The sequence below is a fragment of the Rhinoderma darwinii genome, chromosome 2 (genome assembly GCF_050947455.1).
Source record: "Rhinoderma darwinii isolate aRhiDar2 chromosome 2, aRhiDar2.hap1, whole genome shotgun sequence".
NCBI classification, from domain to species: Eukaryota; Metazoa; Chordata; class Amphibia; order Anura; family Rhinodermatidae; genus Rhinoderma; species Rhinoderma darwinii.
Genome location: NC_134688.1, coordinates 95,256,041 through 95,277,043, shown reverse-complemented (window position 1 = coordinate 95,277,043; position 21,003 = coordinate 95,256,041). Strand labels below are relative to the sequence as shown.

Here is a 21,003-nt window from a genome sequence, read left to right as displayed (position 1 = left end):
AATGAAAGGGAGGAAGGGATGAACTGGGGAAAGAAGACCGAGCATTTTGGAGCAGCGGTGACACCCTCATTGATCTGAAATGCTAATTTGCATATATTGAATTAAGTGATTTTCTCTGTAAAGGAGGCACTCGTGAAAAAGGGAAATAACATTACATCCTGGTGAGCCTACACTATAGTATCCTGTTGCTAGTTTAATAAACATACGCCTTTGTTAGGCCTTCGACTGCCATGGAAAACATCAGCATCCTGTGATCGTGTCGCGGGGGTGCCGATGGGGTGAGAGAGAGGAAGAGCTCTTCCTCTAAAAACCACTTTAATGCCTCGGTCACTATTGACCGTGACATTTAAGGGGTTAAACGGCTAGAAAGGAAGGTAACTTAAGACAGCTCGACACCTGCTCTATCCAGCAATAGACACCCGTGTCGGGCTTATGACTCCGCACCATGAAAAGGCGACGGCTTGATGACTGCAGTAGAAAAGTGTATTGGATACTTAGGGGTTAAAGGGGTTCTTTGCTTTTAATTTTTTTTTTATTTGTTTATAGAATATGAAATCATACAGTTTTCTATTAACCCCTTCCTGCTACAGCCATTTTTTGTATTTTCACTTTTGTTTTTTTCATCCCCACCTCCCAAAAGCCGTAACTTTATCAGAAATGCTAATACATGTATATTAGAAAACGGTATGATTTCCTATTCTATAAATAAATGAATGAAACAAGTACAGCAAAAACTAGACAACCCCTTAACTGAAAATATTATGTATTTAGATGCAGCTGATACTCCTTGTGCCTGACATCAAACAGAATTAAAAATACACATGCTACACCACATTCCCTTGGGAAAGTTATACTTCTGAGAATATAGACAAACACTTTGGTAAACAACCTAAAATCTAAAATGTCTTAACCCGTTAGAGACCGGCCCATAGTGTTTTTTACGTCGGTCACTAACGGGCCTTATTCCGATGCCATAGACTTTTTACGTCGCAGCATCGGAATAAGTAAACAGAGCAGGGAGCTGTCAAATCTCCCTGCTCTCAGCTGCCAGAGGTAGCTGAGGGCTGTGGGCGTCCCTGCTCTGCCGGTTGAGATCAATATTAGTATCGATCTCACCCGTTTAACCCCTCAGATGCGGTGCTGAGTAGCAAGCACCGCATCTGAGTGGTTTTGGAGAGAGGGAGGGAGCTCTCTCTCATCCCACTGACACCCGGCGATAAGATCGCCGAGTGTCTGTTTCACCGATGGCAGCCGGGGGCCTAATAAAGGCACCCAGGTCTGCCTGTCGTGAATGCCTGCTAGGTCATGCCGGAGGCATGACCTAGCAGATGCCTGTCCGTTTTACATGGACAGGCATAATACACTGCAATACAGAAGTGTTGCAGTGTATTATAAATGCGATCGTATAATCGCATAGTGATGTCCCCTAGTGGGACTAGTAAAAGAGTTTAAAAAAAAAGTTTAATAAAAAGTGAAAAAAAAATAAATGAAAAACCCACTTTTTCCCCATTACAAACTGCTTTATTATTAACAAACAAAATAAAGTAAAAAAGTTACACATATTTGGTATCGCCGCGTCCGTAACGACCCCAACTTTAAACTTATTACATCATTTAAACCGCACGGTGAACGTCGTAAAAAATAAAATAAAAAAACATGCAAAAATTGCTGTTTTCTTTGAATCAAGCCTTAAAAAAATGTGATAAAAAGTGATCAAAAAGTCGCATCTACTCCAATATGGTATCAATAAAAACTACAAGTCGTCCCGCAAAAAGAAGCCCTCCTACAATTGCATCGGCGAAAAAATAAAACCGTTACGGCTCTTCAAATATGGAGACACAAAAACAAATAATTTTGAAAAAAAAAAGTGTTTTCACTGTGTAAAAGTAGTAAAACATACAAAAACTATACAAATTTGGTATCGTTGCAATCGCAACAACCCGCTGAATAAAGTTATTGTGTTATTTATACCACACGGTAAACGGCGTAAATTTATGACGCAGAAAAGTGTGGCGAAATTGTGTTTTTTTTTCTATTCCCACCACAAAAAAAAGTTAATAAAAGTTAATCAATAAATTCTATGTACCCCAAAAAGGTGCTATTAAAAATTACAACTTGTCCCGCAAAAAACAAGACCTTATACAGCTATGTCGACGCAAAAATAAAAGTCTCTTTGAATGAGACGATGGAAAAACGTAAAAAATGGCTTGGTCATGAACGTCTAAAATAGGCTGGTCATTAAGGGGTTAAACTACAAGTACAACTTTTTAAATGAGTTGTCTCGTGACCAGAACCACTGGCCATATATCACATCAGGGCATATGGGTGTCCCCTGCTCTGAGCCAGAACGGAGTTCTTCTATGTAGTGTATATGATCTGTGTACTGTGACATCACTGTGTGCATTATCCCTTTTATTATGATGCTGTGTTTATTATTACTGTGCGGTGACGTTACGGTGGTTTTTAGCCTTTATCTGTGGTATCACTATATTTATTATCTACCAACAAAAGATTTCAATAAAGAGACTTGGTGTGTAGTGTACATACAATTTCTACAGTGATCTGTAGCTGCTAAGCAAAAATATAAAAAAATGAACTTTAGGTTCTTAGTAAACATTCTGATCAAACTTTATAAGCCCACTTGTCACTTAACTGTGACCTTTTTTTAGTGGGTCCCTACTCAGTACCACATGGCAACCAATGCAGCCGCAACACCTCACCTGCAGGGGGAGCAGCCCAACAGAAACTTGTGAAGAGGATATCACCGTTTACGTTCTCTGTCTATTCACATGATTTGAAATGTATTATCCTTGTACTGTAATATAATGTTTTTGTGATCTCTGTGGTGGGATATAATTGTGTGCATTATCCATGTTCTGTGACACAACTGCAATGATTTTTCCTGTGCAGTGACATCACGGTGTGCATTTTTATTGGCTTAAGTATGTGGGTTGCAATGGTTGCAGTCACGCCGGAGGTGACTTAATGCTCTTTTTGCCATATAAGAGGATACAGTACTATAAATTGCAAACGTTTGGGGCCCTATTACAGATTTATCATCGGGGCCCAGGAACTTCATGCCAAACCTCTGGTCATTTTGGAGACTATGGAGAGATTCATGTCGTCCATCAAGCAAGGGATATACACTGTCTTTCTCTTCCATCATTGTGTCTTTTTAGATTAATACATAGGTAAAGGTGGAAGCATTCATGTAACAGTCATTTATACACCTTGATTCACTGGAATGGAGACTTCTCCTGTTTCCATTCATTTTATTGTAAGAAACAGATCTAAATAAAAATAATTTCAGTTGTCCTTTTCTTTATCCTCTTCTCTTTAAACTGTTAAAATCTATTCAGATGTAATGACAAGGATAGGGAAACAGACAAGTGAGCCCTAATCTACCCGCCACTCAGTCCCTGCCTACTTGCAACGACCTGCCCTAGGCGACGGGGTACAACTGGGCGACGGTCCCTACACTCAGTAAGTGCACGACAGACAACCAGACAAGGAAACACAGAACAAAGGGAAACGGGGAAGTTGCCCACGGCAACACCGTGAGCAACAAGAGTAGTAAACGAGCCGAGTCAAACCAGGAGAGTACGAGGTGCCAAACGCAGAGCAGGAGAGTAGTGAACAAGCCGAGTCAAACCAGGAGTGTACGAGGTACCAAACGCAGAGCAGAAGAGTAGTCAGTAAGCCAGGGTCAATACGAAGCAAGGTCAAATAGATCAAGAAGCTGCAGCAGGGCCAGGAAACCAACAGAGAAGAATCACAAGCAAGGAGGAACAGGAAAGGCAGGTATAAATAGACAGAGGGCGGGAGCTAGCTCCGTCTGGCCAGGCTGTGATAGGCTCTCCCACTCCTAAGCCTGCCATCCTGAGTGGTGGAAGATGGAGTCAGTCTCACAGACATAGAAGCAGGTGCAGACTGATTACCTATGGGCGTATACACAGAAGCTGTGCCTGGCAGATCCTTAACATCAGACATTTTTTTTCCCTATATATGTTTCATGGAAAGCTAGATGAAAACCAATAATTTATGAGGGGTGTTCTGCTTTGGACAGTACACTTTTGTTAGAAGAACCTATTGAAAATAAGTTGATCACCGATAGTCCCAGTGCTTGAACCCCCAGCGATCAGCTGTAATTTGAATGGAAACATGATAGAAAGTGTTCAGTTTCCCTGCAGCGCCACCACAGGGAAAATTATATCATGGCCTATTTTACCATGACACCGATTGAAATCAATTGGCTGGTGCGTTCCATAAAATGTGGCATAAATGTTGCCAACTGTATACGTTTTGCCAGTCCCTATATTGAGTAAATAAGTAGTATTTCTATTCTGCCTCCATGTTGCTGGTTCAGGCCAAAATGTTTGATTTACTGTATTAAACCATCGCAGATCTCAGTATGAAAATATCTTCAGAACAGTAAGGGTATGTGCACACACACTAATTACGTCCGTAATTGACGGACGTATTTCGGCCGCAAGTCCCGGACGGAACACAGTGCAATGAGCCGGGCTCCTAGCATCATACTTATGTACGACGCTAGGAGTCCCTGCCTCGCTGCAGGACAACTGTCCCGTACTGTAAACATGATTATACTACGGGACAGTTGTCCTGCAGCAAGGCAGGGACTCCTAGCGTCGTACATAAGTATGATGCTAGGAGCCCGGCTCCTTGCACTGTGTTCGGTCCGGGACTTGCGGCCGAAATACGTCCGTCAATTACGGACGTAATTAGTGTGTGTGCACATACCCTAAGTGGACACAGGGCTTTTTATCCTCCGGCCAATGATTGTAGATCCTCTCCTGCCATTATTTTCTGTTTTTGGCTTTGAAAGCCACAGTCTCATTAGTGTGAATTGTAGCTTAGAATGTTTTATCTGGGCTGCAGAGATTAACAATAATGAGACTTCATACTCTGCTAAACAAGGTTATTATGTAACTCCCTTTAATTAGGGAAAGAATAGAGTAGATTAAACACTGTATTGGTTGCAAATTTGATGGCTTCTAATGGGGGCAGATCTTATCATTATTGTATTTAAACTACATGAGTAGAATAGTATGACACAGTGGTGTACATAGAGGACCAAGGGCTCCTGGGCAAAGATCAAAATGTGGTCCCTTTCAGGAACTGCTTGACACCTCCACACTAATATACTATCTGGAAAAAAGACCCAAGTGCCCCATCCTATTTTTATGGTGCACATTTTCTTCCACATTGTTTACGAACATTGCAGAATCCATGAGCAGTTTGTTCACAAAGGGAGGGAACAAATCCTGGACCAGACATCCACTTTTCTATTCTTGATCTATTGCGGCTCAGCAGAATTATAAAATGTAAGAACATGAGGTTCTTGATTTACACTTTGATCAAACTGTATAAGCCCACTTGCCACTTCACGACGACCTCTTTTAAGTGGGTTCCTACTCGATCAAGTGCAGTATCGAATGGCAACCAATGCCGCTGCAACATAGTACACATAGAGGGAGCAACCCAGGAGACCAGCCTCACCCATGCTGCCAGTCTAAGCCACCTTTGCCTCTGGACCACGTCCCCCCACAGATACATCACTGCAGCAACAAAGACCACCACACAACCTTACAAAAAAAGTGAACAGATGGAAATAGCTCACCTTTCCTTAGGTTCTTACTTTACAGTTTGATCAAACTATATAAGCCCACTTGCCACTTCACGGTGACCTCCGTGGCCAAATTAAGAACAATTGTGCAGTTTGTCACCATCCATTAAGAAGGGGCAAGAGACCAATCTGGAATGGGTCCCCTCTCTCCAGGAGCCACATAACAGCCACATGATCTATCTCTGCTACATACAAACTATGAGATGAATTACTCGTCTTGGAGTATGCATGGTTAGTTTAGTTGGTTAGTCTCTGGATTATGCGTTCTCCCTGTATTATACTTTTTTGCCACTTAAATTCTCAAATAAGTGCCACAGAGGCTTATTTACCAAACCCTGATCAAGCTGCGACCACCATGACATCACTTCACTTCAGAACGCATTGACTGTATTCTACACATCATGATATAATATGTGCAGGGCATTGAAAGACATTTTATGTTGGTGCCATAGCGTCATGCAAGGGAATGCACTTAAGACATTTCTTTGATTTGGAAAAAAAGCTATGGCCCCAACAACCAAATGCCCCAAAAGAAAAAAACTTGCAACTTACTGTATGCAGAGTTTCTTATCAGGTCTCCAGTCTATCTAGATAACTTTTAAAGTTATTCCCACTGTTGACTTTGATGATATAACCCTTAAATATTCAGATAATTGGACAATTCTAGATCAAAATGTAGCAGACTGGCTCAGTAAGATTATATTATCTTGTTTACCTTCTTTTTGTGTTTCACAATAAATATATCTATAATCTATGTCAATTTGTACTGCTCCCATTGCACTCCTGTATAAATCTGTATGCAGTAAACTCCTCCTAGTGGCGGCTTCGGGTAGATTAAAAAAAAATTCAGGAAGGGAAACTGCAGGAGCAGTTAGTTCTGGGCACTATACCAGTGACATGTCTGCCTCTATTGTGGGTACACCACTACCTTATTCTGTTATATTGGAGCAGAGTGTTGTCACTGTAGACTATGGGTACTCAACTAGTTTTAGTAAAGGTCCGCATATCTGGATCTACGGTCAAGTAAAGGTCCGAGCTGACCACCAACAGAAAAGATCTTGTCTTGTTATGTTTCACAAATTTTGAAGGGATATCTACATTAACTGGTTGCCGACACAGGACGAGAATGCTCGTCCTGAGCGGTGGGTACTTGGCGCATTAGGACGAGCATTCTCGTCCTGTGTGACAGCCGTCTGTGTGCGCGATCGAGAATGGGGCAACGGCTGTAATACACAGCCACGGCCCCGCTCTGACAGCGGAGAGAAGAGAAACATCTTCTCTCCGCCGTTAATCCTTTGAATACCGCGATGAAAGCTAATCGCGGCGTTCAAGGAGAGGGGACTGCACTTTGATCGCGTCACAGGAGATAACTGTAGCAAAAAAGTTGTATTCCGATCAAGTGAGTGCTGTGGATAACCAGTCTCACAGGAGATAACTGTGACGAGATCAAAGCCCACAACTTGTATGGTCAGGTAGCCCAGGGTCCATTGAAGGACCCCAGGGCTGTCTGAACTTATTACGTGTTGTTAGGGCATACATTACAGCACAACACATGGAGATCTCGCTGTGAATGACAGCTTACAGCGTAATCTCGCGAGACTACGCCTGCTATGCTGTAACTCACGGAGACGCTACAGAAGTGGTCAGGAGAATGAATACACATCACGTCCTGGCTGGAGGAAATGTATATTGATTGTCATGACACATGAGTAGCATTATAGTGTGTTTTATGTGACTGCACATAACGATATTGCTATTTGCAGTGTAAATGAATGGAGAGAAGTGTATGACGCTGATTGGTCAGCGTCATACACTTCTCTCCACAGCGCCCACTTGGCCAAAAAGTAAAACACGCCCTGTTGTCCATTGAGAAACTCATTAGCGTAAAGCTAATATAGGTCATAACTCCGTCAAAAATGATCATTTTTCTAAATAAAAAACACTGCTGTAATCTACATTACCGCGCCGATCACATCATGTACAATATAGGCCACTTATAATATGGTGACAGAGCCTCTTTAAAGGGAGTCTGTGACCAGAATGTCCGTATTAAACTAGTAACAAGGTGTTGTAGAGGAGACTAACTGTTTCTAGCGTTTATTTTCATTTTCTGCTTACTTCCTCCTTTGTCCTTTTGTAGAGAAATACTTTTTATAAAGTTTATGCTAATGAGCATTTAAGGGAAACTAGGCCGTCACCGCTGCACCTAAATTCTCTTACGTCGCTCCCCAGTTCAACCCCCCCCCCCTCTCTCCCTTCTTGCATTGATAGGGGCCAGGCAGCGTAATCGGTGCGTTCATGCCTGGTCCCGTACTGAATAATTTTTAAAGAACTAGGCTATAAGCTGAGGGGAAGGACCTCCAAGGTTGTATTCTCAGGAATACTGCCTGTGCCATGCGCATCACAGGAAAGACAGCGGGAGCTCAGGGAGTTAAATGAATGGCTGAAGTCTTGGTATAGAGGAGAAGGCTTTGGGTTCCTAGAGCACTGAGCTGACTTTTCATTGGGGTACAAACTGTATTCTGCAGATGATTTGCACCTAAATGGAAGGGGGTCCGCTGTGCTGGGGGAGAGAATTCTAGCTGGGGTGGTGGAGTATTTAAACTAGGGCTGAGGAGGGAGGTCAATGTAGAAAATAAAGGGGTAGTCAGGTTAGAGAGGGGTCATACTATATTGGTGGGGGGAGAAACAGACGGTGGGGAGAGGACTAGGCAACAGGATAAGGAGTTCCTTTTGTTACAAAACAGCAATGAAAATGAAAATGCCCAAATGTCAAATAATCACATTTCTGATACTGAAAGTGAAAAACTGAAAGGCAAGTTAAAGTGTATGTTCATAAATGGCAGAAGTCTAGCAAGTAAAATGGGGGAGCTAGAGTCCTTGATACTGGAAGAAAATATAGATATAGTTGGTGTTGCTGAAACATGGCCGGACTCTTCACATGACTGGGCTGTAAATCTACAGGGTTTTACACTGTTTCGGAAAGACAGGACAAATAAGAAAGGCGGTGGTGCATGTCTGTATGTGAGAAGTGATAGGAAGGCGGTGGTGTATGTCTGTATGTATGTGAGAAGTGATATGAAGGCGGTGATGTATGTCTGTATTTGAGAAGTGACATGAAGGCGGTGATGTATGTGAGAAGTGATATGAAGGTGAGTGTGAAAGAGACAACAGTGGGTGAAGATTGTGAGGAGGTTGAAACCTTGTGGGTGGAATTGCAAAAAGAGGTAAACACTGAAAAAATTACTTTTGGTGTAATCTATAGACCCCCCAATATAACTGAGGAGATGGAAGGTCAGCTATATAAACAGATGGAGCGGGCTGCACAGGCTGGTACTGTAGTGATAATGGGAGATTTTAATTACAGGGATATTAATTGGTGTCATGGTTCGGCTTCAACTTCAAAGGGGAGACATTTCCTCAACCTGTTGCAGGATAATTTTATGGGCCAGTTTGTGGAAGACCCGACTAGAGGTGAAGATCTGTTGGATCTGGTAATTTCTAATAATGCAGAGCTTGTTGGGAATGTCAATGTTTGTGAAACCCATGGTAACCGTGATCACAATATAGTTACATTTTACCTATACTGTAAAAAACAAACACAGGCTGGGAAGGAAAAAACACTTAATTTTAAGAAGGCCAATTTCCCCAGGATGAGGCCTGCAATTCAGGATATAGACTGGGAACAACTGATGTCAAATAATGGTACAAATGATAAATGGGACATTTTAAAATCTACTTTGGGTAATTATAGTGCAAAATGTATTCCTATAGGTAACGACTAAAATTAAACCATTTGAAAAATACAAATCTGAGGGTACAGCTGTAGCCTTTTTAAATTATAAAGAGCTTAATAAAATCTGTAAAAATGTAATAAAATTAGTAAAAAATACAAAATGAAAGGCAGGTGGCCAAGGATAGTAAAACAAATCCCCAAAAATTCTTCAAGTATATAAATGCAAAAAATCCAAGGTCTGAACATGTAGGAAGGAACCTTAGATCGTGGTAATGGGGAGTTGGTCACAGGGGATCAAGAGAAGGCAGGGTTACTAAATGGGTTCTTTTGCTCTGTATATACAACAGAAGAAAGAGTGGCTAATATAGCCGGTTCCAGTGCTGTTAATATATCAGTTGATATACTGAATTGGATGAATGTACATATGGTCCAAGCTAAATTAAATAAAATAAATGTGCAAAAGGCCCTGGGACCAGATGGGTTACACACTAGAGTTCTTAAAGAGCTTAGTTCAGTTATTTCAGTCCCCCTCTTCATACTATGTAGAGATTCTGTAGTGACTGGTATAGTGCCAAGGGACTGGCGCAGGGGAAATGTGGTGCCTATTTTCAAAAAGAGCTCTAGGTCTTCCCCGGGTCATTATAGACCAGTAAGCTTAACATCCATGTGGGGAAAATGTTTGAGGGGCTATTGAGGGACTATATACAGGATTATGTGACAAAAAAAATAGTATTACAAGTAACAGCCAGCACGGTTTTACTAAGGACAGAAGTTTTTTTTTTTATGAAGAGGTGAGCAGAAGCCTAGACAGAGGGGCCGCTGTGGATATAGTGTTTTTGGACTTTGCAAAGGCATTTGACACTGTCCCTCATAGACGTCTAATGGGTAAATTAAGGACTATACGTTTAGATAGTATAGTTTGTAATTGGATTGAGATTTGGCTCAAGGACCGTATCCAGAGAGTTGCGGTCAATGATTCCTACTCTGAATGGTCCCCGGTTATAAGTGGTGTACCCCAGGGTTCAGTGCTGGGACCACTATTATTCAACTTATTTATTAATGATATAGAGGATAAGATTAATAGCACACTTTCTATTTTTGCAGATGACCCCAAGCTATGTAATATAGTTCAGTCTATGGAAGATGTTTGTGAATTGCAAGCGGATTTAAACACACTAAGTGTTTGGGCATCCAGTTGGCAAATGAAGTTTAATGTAGATAAAGTTATGCATCTGGGTACCAACGATCTGCATGCATCATATGTCCTAGGGGGAGCTACACTGGCGGATTCACTTGTTGAGAAGGATCTGGGTGTACATGTAAATCATAAACTAAATAACAGCATGCAGTGTCAATCAGCTGCTTCAAAGGCCAGAAAGATATTGTCGTGTATTAAAAGAGGCATGGACTCGCGGGACAGTAATATTACCACTTTACAAAGCATTAGTGAGGCCTCATCTAGAATATGCAGTTCAGTTCTGGGCTCCAGTTCATAGAAAGGATGCCCTGGAGTTGGAAAAAATACAAAGAAGAGCAACGAAGCTAATAAGGGGCATGGAGAATGTAAGTTATGAGGAAAGATTAAAATAATTAAACCTGTTTAGCCTTGAAAAAAGACGACTAAGGGGGGACATGATTAACTTATATAAATATATTATTGGCACATACAAAAAATATGGTGAAATTCTGTTCCATGTAAAACCCCCTCAAAAAACAAGGGGGCACTCCCTCCGTCTGGAGAAAAAAAGGTTCAATCTGCTGAGACGACAAGCCTTCTTTACTGTGAGAACTGTGAATCTATCTATGGAATAGTCACCGCAGGAGCTGGTCACAGCAGGGACAGTAGGTGGCTTTTAAAAAGGCTTAGATAATTTCCTAGAACAAAAAAAATATTAGCTCCTATGTGTAGAAATTTTTACCTTCCCCTTTCCCATCTTTTGGTTGAACTTTATGGACATGTCTTTTTTCAACCATACTAACTATGTAACTATGTAACGCGCACGAGTGTCCTTGCTCTTTACTAGGCGCATGCGCAGTATGATCTTTCTGCTCGGCCTTCTAATCGGCACTACTGTGCACACGACTTGAGGCCAGGCGATTTTATGACCTAAATCAAAATCACGATTAATTAAACATGTAAACTCAATTACGATTAATGAACAATTATTTAAGCCACACCCCTTTTTGCATGCCACACCCTATATTTGCATACTTTGCCATTGAATTAATATTTATCCCCTGAGCCTGCTGTATACTACTGCATATAATATACCCCCCTCACACCAGCCCCCCCCACAGTATATTGCCCCCATAGTGCCCTCCACACGGTATAATTCCCTCCATAGCTGCCCCCACACAGTATAATGCCCCACATAGCTGCCCTCCACACAATAATAATATACATACATACCCTCTTAACAGTTTCCTCTGGTCTGTGCGGCTTGACGCAGACCAGCGCGATGACATCACTGCCTTGCGTCCGACGATACATAATGAATGGTGGAGCAGGGACCTTACGGCCCCCTGCTCTACAATTGGATTCAACTGTATCTGCGTCCTGAAGATGCAGATACAGTTTAAACCGGGAAAAATAACTGAAAAAAAAGAAATGCGCAAGATTACGTTTTTTTTTTTTAAATTCATTGCCCAGCCCCACGACGACTTTAAGTTGCTGCCATGCTCCTGATGGCAGACCTGCCTTCATAGATGAACTGGAGGAGACCCTGCCATTGTCCAATACATCTTTGACGGCAGGTCTGTTGCGTCCAGACAGGTAGTGACTGGTTTCGACTTTGCTTTTTTGTATCCCACCATCCTTGATACATTCTATAATGAATGTGCACATTTTGGTGTTTTAACAAAGCTATGCCTGTAGAAATAATTTCAGTACAGTTTATGTAACCACTTAGATTAAAACGATTATGAACAAAGACACCAATGATTGTTCTACATTTATTCATACATTGCTATATTGTCTATTATTGTGACACTTTTTATTGTATTGTTCCACAGAGATCTGATGAAGAGGCTGTTGTAGACCAAGGTGGAACCAGTTCTGTCCTTAATATTCATTATGAAAAAGAAGAGCTTGAAGGTAAGATTGAATGCACGAACATATGACTTCAGGATCAGAATGTTGTAGTAAAGTGTATTCTGCAAATAGCATCTTACGGTGTACAGCAGATTTACATTTCAAGACCTTTGAGACCCGTTTCTTTTAACCCTTTCACGCCGCAGCCCTTTTTCAGATTTTCATTTTCGTTTTTCCCTCCCCACCTTCCAAAGGCCATAACGCCTTTATTTTTCCGTCGATATAGTACTATGAGGGCTTGATTTTTGCGGGACAAGTTGTAGTTTTTCGTAGCACCATTTATTTTGCCGTATAATGTACTAGTAAACGGGGAAAAAATTATTTGTGGGGTAGAAAATGAAAAAAACTGCGGTTCCGCCATGGTTTTTTGCGCGCCATTTTTACGGAATTCACTGTACAATTAAAACAACATATTCATTTTATTCTATGGGTCAATACGATTACGCCAATACCAAATATGTGTAGGTTTTTCTATATTTTACTACTTTTACAAGTAAAAACCGAAGTGTAAGAAAGAAATTGTATTTTGTTTCGCCAAATTCAGAGAGCCGTAACGTCTTTTACTTTTCCGTCGATTAAGTGGTATATGGGCTTATTTTTTGCGGGATAAGCTGTAGTTTTTAATAATACCATTTTGGTGTAAATGTGACTGTTTTCTCACTTTTTATTTCATTTTTTGTGGGAGATTAGGTGACCAAAAAATAGAGATTCTGGCGTTTACAATTTTTTTTTTTACGGCGTTCACCGTGCGAGTTAAATAAAGATATATTGACTTTTACGGACGCGGCGATATCAATTATGTTTATTTATTTCATTTTTTACTATGCTCTAGGGGGAAAATGGGAAAAGGGGGGTTTTTTGAACTTTTAATATATATATTTTTTTTTACACAAAAAAAAAACGTTATTTAACTCATTTTTACATTTTTTATTAGTGCCCCTAGGGGACTTCAACCAGCGATCGTTAGATCGCTTGCACGATATACTGCAATACTAATGTAATGCAGTATATCGTGATTCTGACAGTCTCCTATGAAGCCCTGCCGGAGGCAGAGCTTCATAGGAGCACCAAGATGGCGGACCTGGGGGACTTCGTCAGACCCCCAGGCAGCCGTGTGAACCAACGGCTCCCCCCGATCTCGCCGCGGGGGGGCCGTTGAGACGTTACAGAGGGTCGCCCCCCTGTTTTTAGTCATTTAAATGCCGCGATCCCTATTGAACGCTGCATTTAACGGGTTAAACAAGGAAGTGTCGGCTGTAACACACAGCCGACACACTCGCTCTATGGAGCCGACTCATCCCGTGAGCCCGCTCCATATTCCCCCACCCGGCGTGCGCCGTATATATACGGCGGATGTCGGGAAGGGGTTAAGTGCCCTCACAGTTACTAGAAAATAGAATTCATACTAACTGCAAGAGTAGTGTTCATTTCACTGCTTTATAGAACATGGGAATCTATCTATTAAATCTCATACGCTTACAATAATCATGATGACTGTATTTACCTGTAGGCACAGTAGGCCTGTGCCTATAGCCTGCACTGGGATAAGGGCACCCGTTGAAGGCGAAAATTACACATGAAGACACTGGACAGTGTATATTTATATGTAAATTCTGGATATTATATGTACATTAGGCAGTGCTGTAGGGGTGCGAGGAGGACGAGAAGTGGAAGGCTGTAGAGGGCGCTAGCTGTTTTTGAGAAGCCGACCGCAATGTCCTGCTTTATTTTTTAGAAAAGCCAAGTTGTGACCTATTTGATAGGAGGAGTCCAAGGCACCAGGCGTCCAGGCTCCTGAGATGTAAATCTGATACTAATTATCATCCAAAGAGAGTTTTTATGATAGAATGAAGGAAATAAGATTGTATTTTTCTATCCTAGCAAAAAATCTGTGTGTGTAAACGCAAACTCAGACTAATCAATGTGATAATAAAAGACTATTCCCAACTGAAACTGGTTTTTGATACCGTTTTGGCTGAATGGGACACTATATGTGAACAAAAAAAAACAAAACACCACGTTAAGACCATATTACAATTTGGGAAAAGCTCTAACTGGCCAAGAACTCTCAAAAAATGCACTGCAAGGAAAAAATGCATTTGAGGGAGATATATCCAAACTGGTGCAGAGGAAATTTAGATTAGTTGCCTTTATAGCAGCCAATACGATTACTCAATTTTATGAGACACACTTTTTAGCAAGTAAAACAATGCTTGGTCCGCCAGCGTGGGAGACGTTCTTACAGAGTGACTCTCTGTTCTGGCACATGGAGGGCCCCCCCTTATCATGTCCATATGCCATAATAGGGCATATGGATTAGGGTTGTCCTAATGGGATAATCCTCTTAATTAATCCTCTTAATTATTATAAAAATATTTTTCTTATTTTTTGTTGTCTAAACCTGGGGTCTATCCCATAATTCTAAATGTTACTTTAATTTTCAAAACCGTCTCTGAAAGATTAGATCTGAAATCTGACCGGTTGCTATGGGCAACATTACTTTTTGCTTGCATTAGTTTAGATAGATTTCCATGACTCATAGGGAACATCTGGCCGCTGTTTTTTTTGTTTTTGTTTTTTTTTCACCAAACCGCGAGGAAACACACAACAAAAACCTGTCAAAAACACTGTGGGTGAATCCAGCCAAAACATATTTTTTGTTCCTCCTTTTCACATCATTAGAGCTATTCATGTTAATTTAGGATAATTAACTAGGATGACAACAAGTGATTTTAAGGCTATATACTTCTGTGTTTATTTTTTTGATCATTATTATCTTAGATGACTGTTTTCTACAATTGTATCCAGTCCAGTTCTCCTCTGTGAACTTAGGGCCTGTTCACATCACCGTTCGTTTCTGTTCCGGGGTTCCGTCGGAGGGTTCCGTCGGGTGTACCCCGCAACGAAAAGTAAAAGTGACAGCACAGCTTCCGTTTCAGTCACCATTGATCTCAATGGTGACGGAAACATCGCTAATGGTTTCCGTTCGTCACCATTCCGGCTGGTTTCCGGTTTTCCGACGGAATCAATAGCGTAGTCGACTCCGCTATTGATTCCGTCGGAAACGTGTGAACATACCCTAACTCTGGAAGACTCGGCAAGTCTGTGCATGACTGGGACAGTCCATTGTTTTCAACGGGAACTGTTATTTATAACCTGTGTAATACTTAATTTCACCTGCAGTTTCAATGCAATATAGCCAAAAAAAACTGCACTTAACTTTTTAGGAAGAACAAGGCCTTACAGTAGGAAAAGCAGCTCAGGAGAACAAACTTCTGCTCTAAGAAGTGAAATAACATGAAATTGAACATTCATGACCACATATAAGATTCAGATGGGTTTACATCCTTTTATAGATTCTGGTTCTGTACGGTTTAAAAACCAACTAGTCTGGAAATGATTTCTTTAATTTAACAATTTCAGATTAATATAAATATTTAGAATATTTTTTGCAAACTTGAGCAGCCATTATTTGATGAACACATTTACATAGAAGCATTTTAGGAAGTGTGAATGTTTTTAATATTTTTCTCTGACTTCTTATATTACACGCTAGGACCTAAAAAAGTAGACCTTTCAGAAAGTCAGCGTGCCATTGTTGTAATTTTCATTGTTTACTTATGTTTCTATGGCAACACAGCCTGACACTATGCCAAGCAATTTGCCCACAATAAATAATGCATAGCTGCAGAAAGCGTCTTATATTTTTAGATTGTGCTGCCTTTCTATGTCAAAGCTTAGTAACATTCAGCTGGGGTCCCCAATTATCGTGGCAGGGTTATCACACCCCATTTTGTATATTGCGGTGAGCAAGTTAAGATGTTAATGGTTATAACCGTGTGTCAGGATCTGTTAGGAGGGAAAATGGAACTTTCACTTATTAATCACATCACGACATTTCTCCGGTGGCGGCTGATTCGATAACAGTGGATTGCCGGGTTTTAGAAGCTGGATTTACAGTGATCTGAATTCCGTTTCCCATCATCCCTTCTACTCTTCCTCTTCATCCTCAGCTCTGCATGAATATGGGCCCCCTTTGCTGTTGGGCCCCATAGCAGATGCTTTAACAGCTAATTGGTAGTTATTCAGGGGCTCCCACAAGTAATATTACTATATGTAACATATATGTATGCACTTGTACGCCCCAAATTTGATCCCTTTCATGTTCTTACTGTAGGTCTGGTATTAATGTACTGCTCGTCTTTTATAACTAGTCAAAGCGTTAATGGGCTACTTTCTAACTCTCTAAGCTATTGAATTGACTGTGTATAGACCTGTCTCTAATAACTGCTTCTCCTGGAAAGAGTGGCCTATTACGTAAACATTTTCATATATCCAATAATATCCAGGAGATGAGGACTAAGTGGTAGCGGGAGAATATATTTTTTGATGGCTTTAGACTTTCAATGACACATTTTTATCGGAGTTCTACTGACGGATCATTATTCTTCAGCTCCGACTATTTTAAGACCCTACGCAGAAGAAAAGCTGCGGCAATATGAACATTGGGTCATTTCCTGCAGCCCGGTGCTTCCAGAAAGCATTTTATTGCTTAGAGATTTTATTTCACATTTCCTCGACCGTTTGGGACGGCATATTAAATGTTATTGGTATTTCCGCACTCTGCAGTGTTTTTCTATTTAAGTGCACAGCGAGAAATACCCTGAGCTTTTAGATCTATTGTCTTATTGAAGGTTAAAACATTATTAAAAATGCATTTCACAGTTTTCTTATCACGGTAGTAATTGAAAGAGCTTACCTGACTAACTTGTATAAATATATTAATGGCACATACAAAAATACGATGAAATCCTGTTCCATGTAATACCCCCTCAAAAAACAAGGGGGCACTCCCTCCGTCTGGAAAAAGAAAGGTTCAACCTGCAGAGGCGACAAGCCTGCCTTACTGTGAGAACGGTGAATTTATGGAATAGCCTACCGCAGGAGCTGGTCACAGCAGGGACAGTAGATGGCTTTAAAAAAGGGTTAGATAATTTTCTAGAACAAAAAAATCCCATCGAAAACTTATGGATGGAGCTGAAGATCTGAGTTGCCAAGCGACAGCCTCGAAATCTTAATAATTTACAGATGATCTGCAAAGAGGAGTGGGCCAAAATTCCATCTAACATGTGTGCAAACCTCATCATCAACTACAAAAAACGTCTGACTGCTGTGCTTACCAACAAGGGTTTTGCCACCAAGTATTAAGTCTTGTTAGCCAAAGGGATCAAATACTTATTTCTCTGTGCACAATGCAAATAAATATACAGGGTGGGCCATTTATATGGATACACCTAAATAAAATGGGAATGGTTGGTGATATTAACTTCCTGTTTGTTGCACATTAGTATATGGGAGGGGGGAAACTTTTCAAGCTGGATGTTGACCATGGCGGCCATTTTGAAGTCGGCCATTTTGTATCCAACTTTAGTTTTTTCAATGGGAAGAGGGTCATGTGACACATCAAACTTATCGAGAATTTCACAAGAAAAACAATGGTGTGCTGGGTTTTAACGTTACTTTATTCTTTTATGAGTTATTTACAAGTTTCTGACCACTTATAAAATGTGTTCAAAGTGCTGCCCATTGTGTTGGATTGTCAATGCAACCATCTTCTCCCACTCTTCACACACTGATAGCAACACCGCAGAAGAAATGCTAGCACAGGCTTCCAGTATCCGTAGTTTCAGTTGCTGCACATCTCGTATCTTCACAACATAGACAATTGCCTTCAGATGACCCAAAAGATAAAAGTCTAAGGGGGTCAGATCGGGAGGCATTTCTTCTGCGGTGTTGCTATCAGTATGTGAAGAGTGGGAGAAGAGGGTTGCATTGACAGTCCAACACAATGGGCAGCACTTTGAACACATTTTATAAGTGGTCAGAAACTTGTAAATAACTCATGAAAGAATAAAGTAACGTTAAAACCAAGCACACCATTGTTTTTCTTGTGAAATTCTCGATAAGTTTGATGTGTCACATGACCCTCTTCCCATTGAAAAAACTAAAGTTGGATACAAAATGGCCGACTTCAAAATGGCCGCCATGGTCAACATCCAGCTTGAAAAGTTTCCCCCCTCCCATATACTAATGTGCAACAAACAGGAAGTTAATATCACCAACCATTCCCATTTTATTTAGGTGTATCCATATAAATGGCCCACCCTGTATATTTATTTGCATTGTGCACAGAGAAATAAGTATTTGATCCCTTTGGCTAACAAGACTTAATACTTGGTGGCAAAACCCTTGGTGGCACGTACAGCAGTCAGACGTTTTTTGTAGTTGATGATGAGGTTTGCACACATGTTAGATGGAATTTTGGCCCACTCCTCTTTGCAGATCATCTGTAAATCATTAAGATTTCGAGGCTGTCGCTTGGCAACTCAGATCTTCAGCTCCATCCATAAGTTTTCGATAGGATTAAGGTCTGGAGACTGGCTAGGCCACTCCATGACCTTAATGTGCTTCTTTTTGAGCCACTCCTTTGTTGCCTTGGCTGTATGTTTCGGGTCATTGTCGTACTGGAAGACCCAGCCACGAGCCATTCTTAATGTCCTGGTGGAGGGAAGGAGGTTGTCACTCAGGATTTGACGGTACATGGCTCCATCTATTCTCCCATTGATGCGGTGAAGTAGTCCTGTGCCCTTAGCAGAGAAACACCCCCAAAACATAATGTTTCCACCTCCATGCTTGACAGTGGGGACGGTGTTCTTTAGGTCATAGGCAGCATTTCTCTTCTTCCAAACACGGCGAGTTGAGTTAATGCCAAAGAGCTCAATTTTAGTCTCATCTGACCACAGCACCTTCTCCCAATCACTCTCAGAATCATCCAGATGTTCATTTGCAAACTTCAGATGGGCCTGTACATGTGCCTTCTTGAGCAGGGGGACCTTGCGGGCACTGCAGGATTTTAATCCATTACGGCGTAATGTGTTACCAATGGTTTTCTTGGTGACTGTGGTCCCAGCTGCCTTGAGATCATTAACAAGTTCCCCCCGTGTAGTTTTCGACTGAGCTCTCACCTTCCTCCGGATCAAGGATACCCCACGAGGTGAGATTTTGCATGGAGCCCTAGATCGATGTCGATTGACAGTCATTTTGTATGTCTTCCATTTTCTTACTATTGCACCAACAGTTGTCTCCTTCTCACCCAGCGTCTTACTTATGGTTTTGTAGCCCATTCCAGCCTTGTGCAGGTCTATGATCTTGTCCCTGACATCCTTAGAAAGCACTTTGGTCTTGCCCATGTTGTAGAGGTTAGAGTCAGACTGATTAATTGAGTCTGTGGACAGGAGTCTTTTATACAGGTGACCATGTAAGACAGCTGTCTTTAATGCAGGCACCAAGTTGATTTGGAGCGTGTAACTGGTCTGGAGGAGGCTGAACTCTTAATGGTTGGTAGGGGATCAAATACTTATTTCTCTGTGCACAATGCAAATAAATATGTATAATTTTGACAATGTGATTTTCTTTTTTTTTTCTTTTTTATATATAATCTATCTCTCATTGGTAAAATTAACCTAGCCTAAAAATTCTAGACTGTTCATGTCTTTGACAGTGGGCAAACTTACAAAATCAGCAAGGGATCAAATACTTATTTCCTTCACTGTATGTAACCTACACTTGAAATGGGATTTGAGAGGAGATGGCTAGCAGATAAGGGGGATCTGTATCTGCCACTGATTTGGGGCATGTTTAACTGGCACACGGATTTGGGGGCACGTTTGGCTGGCATACTAATTTGGGGGCATGTTTAACTGGCACACTGATTTGGGGGCACATTTGGCTAGCACATTGTTTTGTGAGCACCTGTGACTTGCAGTTATTTCTATGAGGGACACCTCTGGCTTGCAGGCACTGGTACGGGGGGCATTTGTAGCTGCCAAACAGTGTTTGGGGGGCATCTGTTTGCTGCATGCATTGATTTTAAAACCAAAAGAGGCAGTGAATTCAAAAGGCAGGAGAACTTTAATGTTTTCTTTGTTATTTTCCTGTTAGAAAGTTTTGGTTCACTTTAACAAATCATTTATGCAATGTAAATACAATAAACAGTTATGTTGTGTTTCAGGTTTGTGTACGTTTTGCTAGCACAATGCGGTCATGTTTAACCACTAACTGCCCAATGGTCACATCTGCATCATAAAAGGTCTTGTCTCTTTTTGTTAGAAGGATTCCTACTGCTGGGACTTGTAGCGATCAGTTGTAATCTGTGAGGGAACCTGGCAGCAAGTGTTTTTAATTTACTTACAGCACCACCACAGGACAAATTGAGCATTACACAATTCCCATTAAAATCAATGGGCTGTTCATGTAATGCATCGATGTCCCGGGTCCTCCAGAGCAATGCTCTTTGTATCTGGTTTCCACTCTGGCTAACAGATGAGGGTCCTGAACAGGGTAACCCCTATATTTACTCAGAATGCCCTAGTAGGATATGGGTTTACTAAACCACATAATCCTCTTCATTGTGCTGGTTATAACCTAATTTTGTTTACACATGACAGCTTCAGTTTTAACCACTGAACC

General features: G+C 41.1%; 1 protein-coding gene across 1 annotated transcript in view; it reads left to right on the top strand.

Annotated features, from left to right (window-relative positions):
- Positions 1-21,003, top strand: part of SLC4A8 (solute carrier family 4 member 8) — a 176,449-nt gene that overhangs the window by 68,734 nt on the left and 86,712 nt on the right. Inside the window, exon 2 of the mRNA XM_075851933.1 lies at positions 12,396-12,477. Coding sequence (XP_075708048.1) covers positions 12,396-12,477 — 82 coding nt within the window. The remainder of the gene's footprint in view (positions 1-12,395; positions 12,478-21,003) is intronic.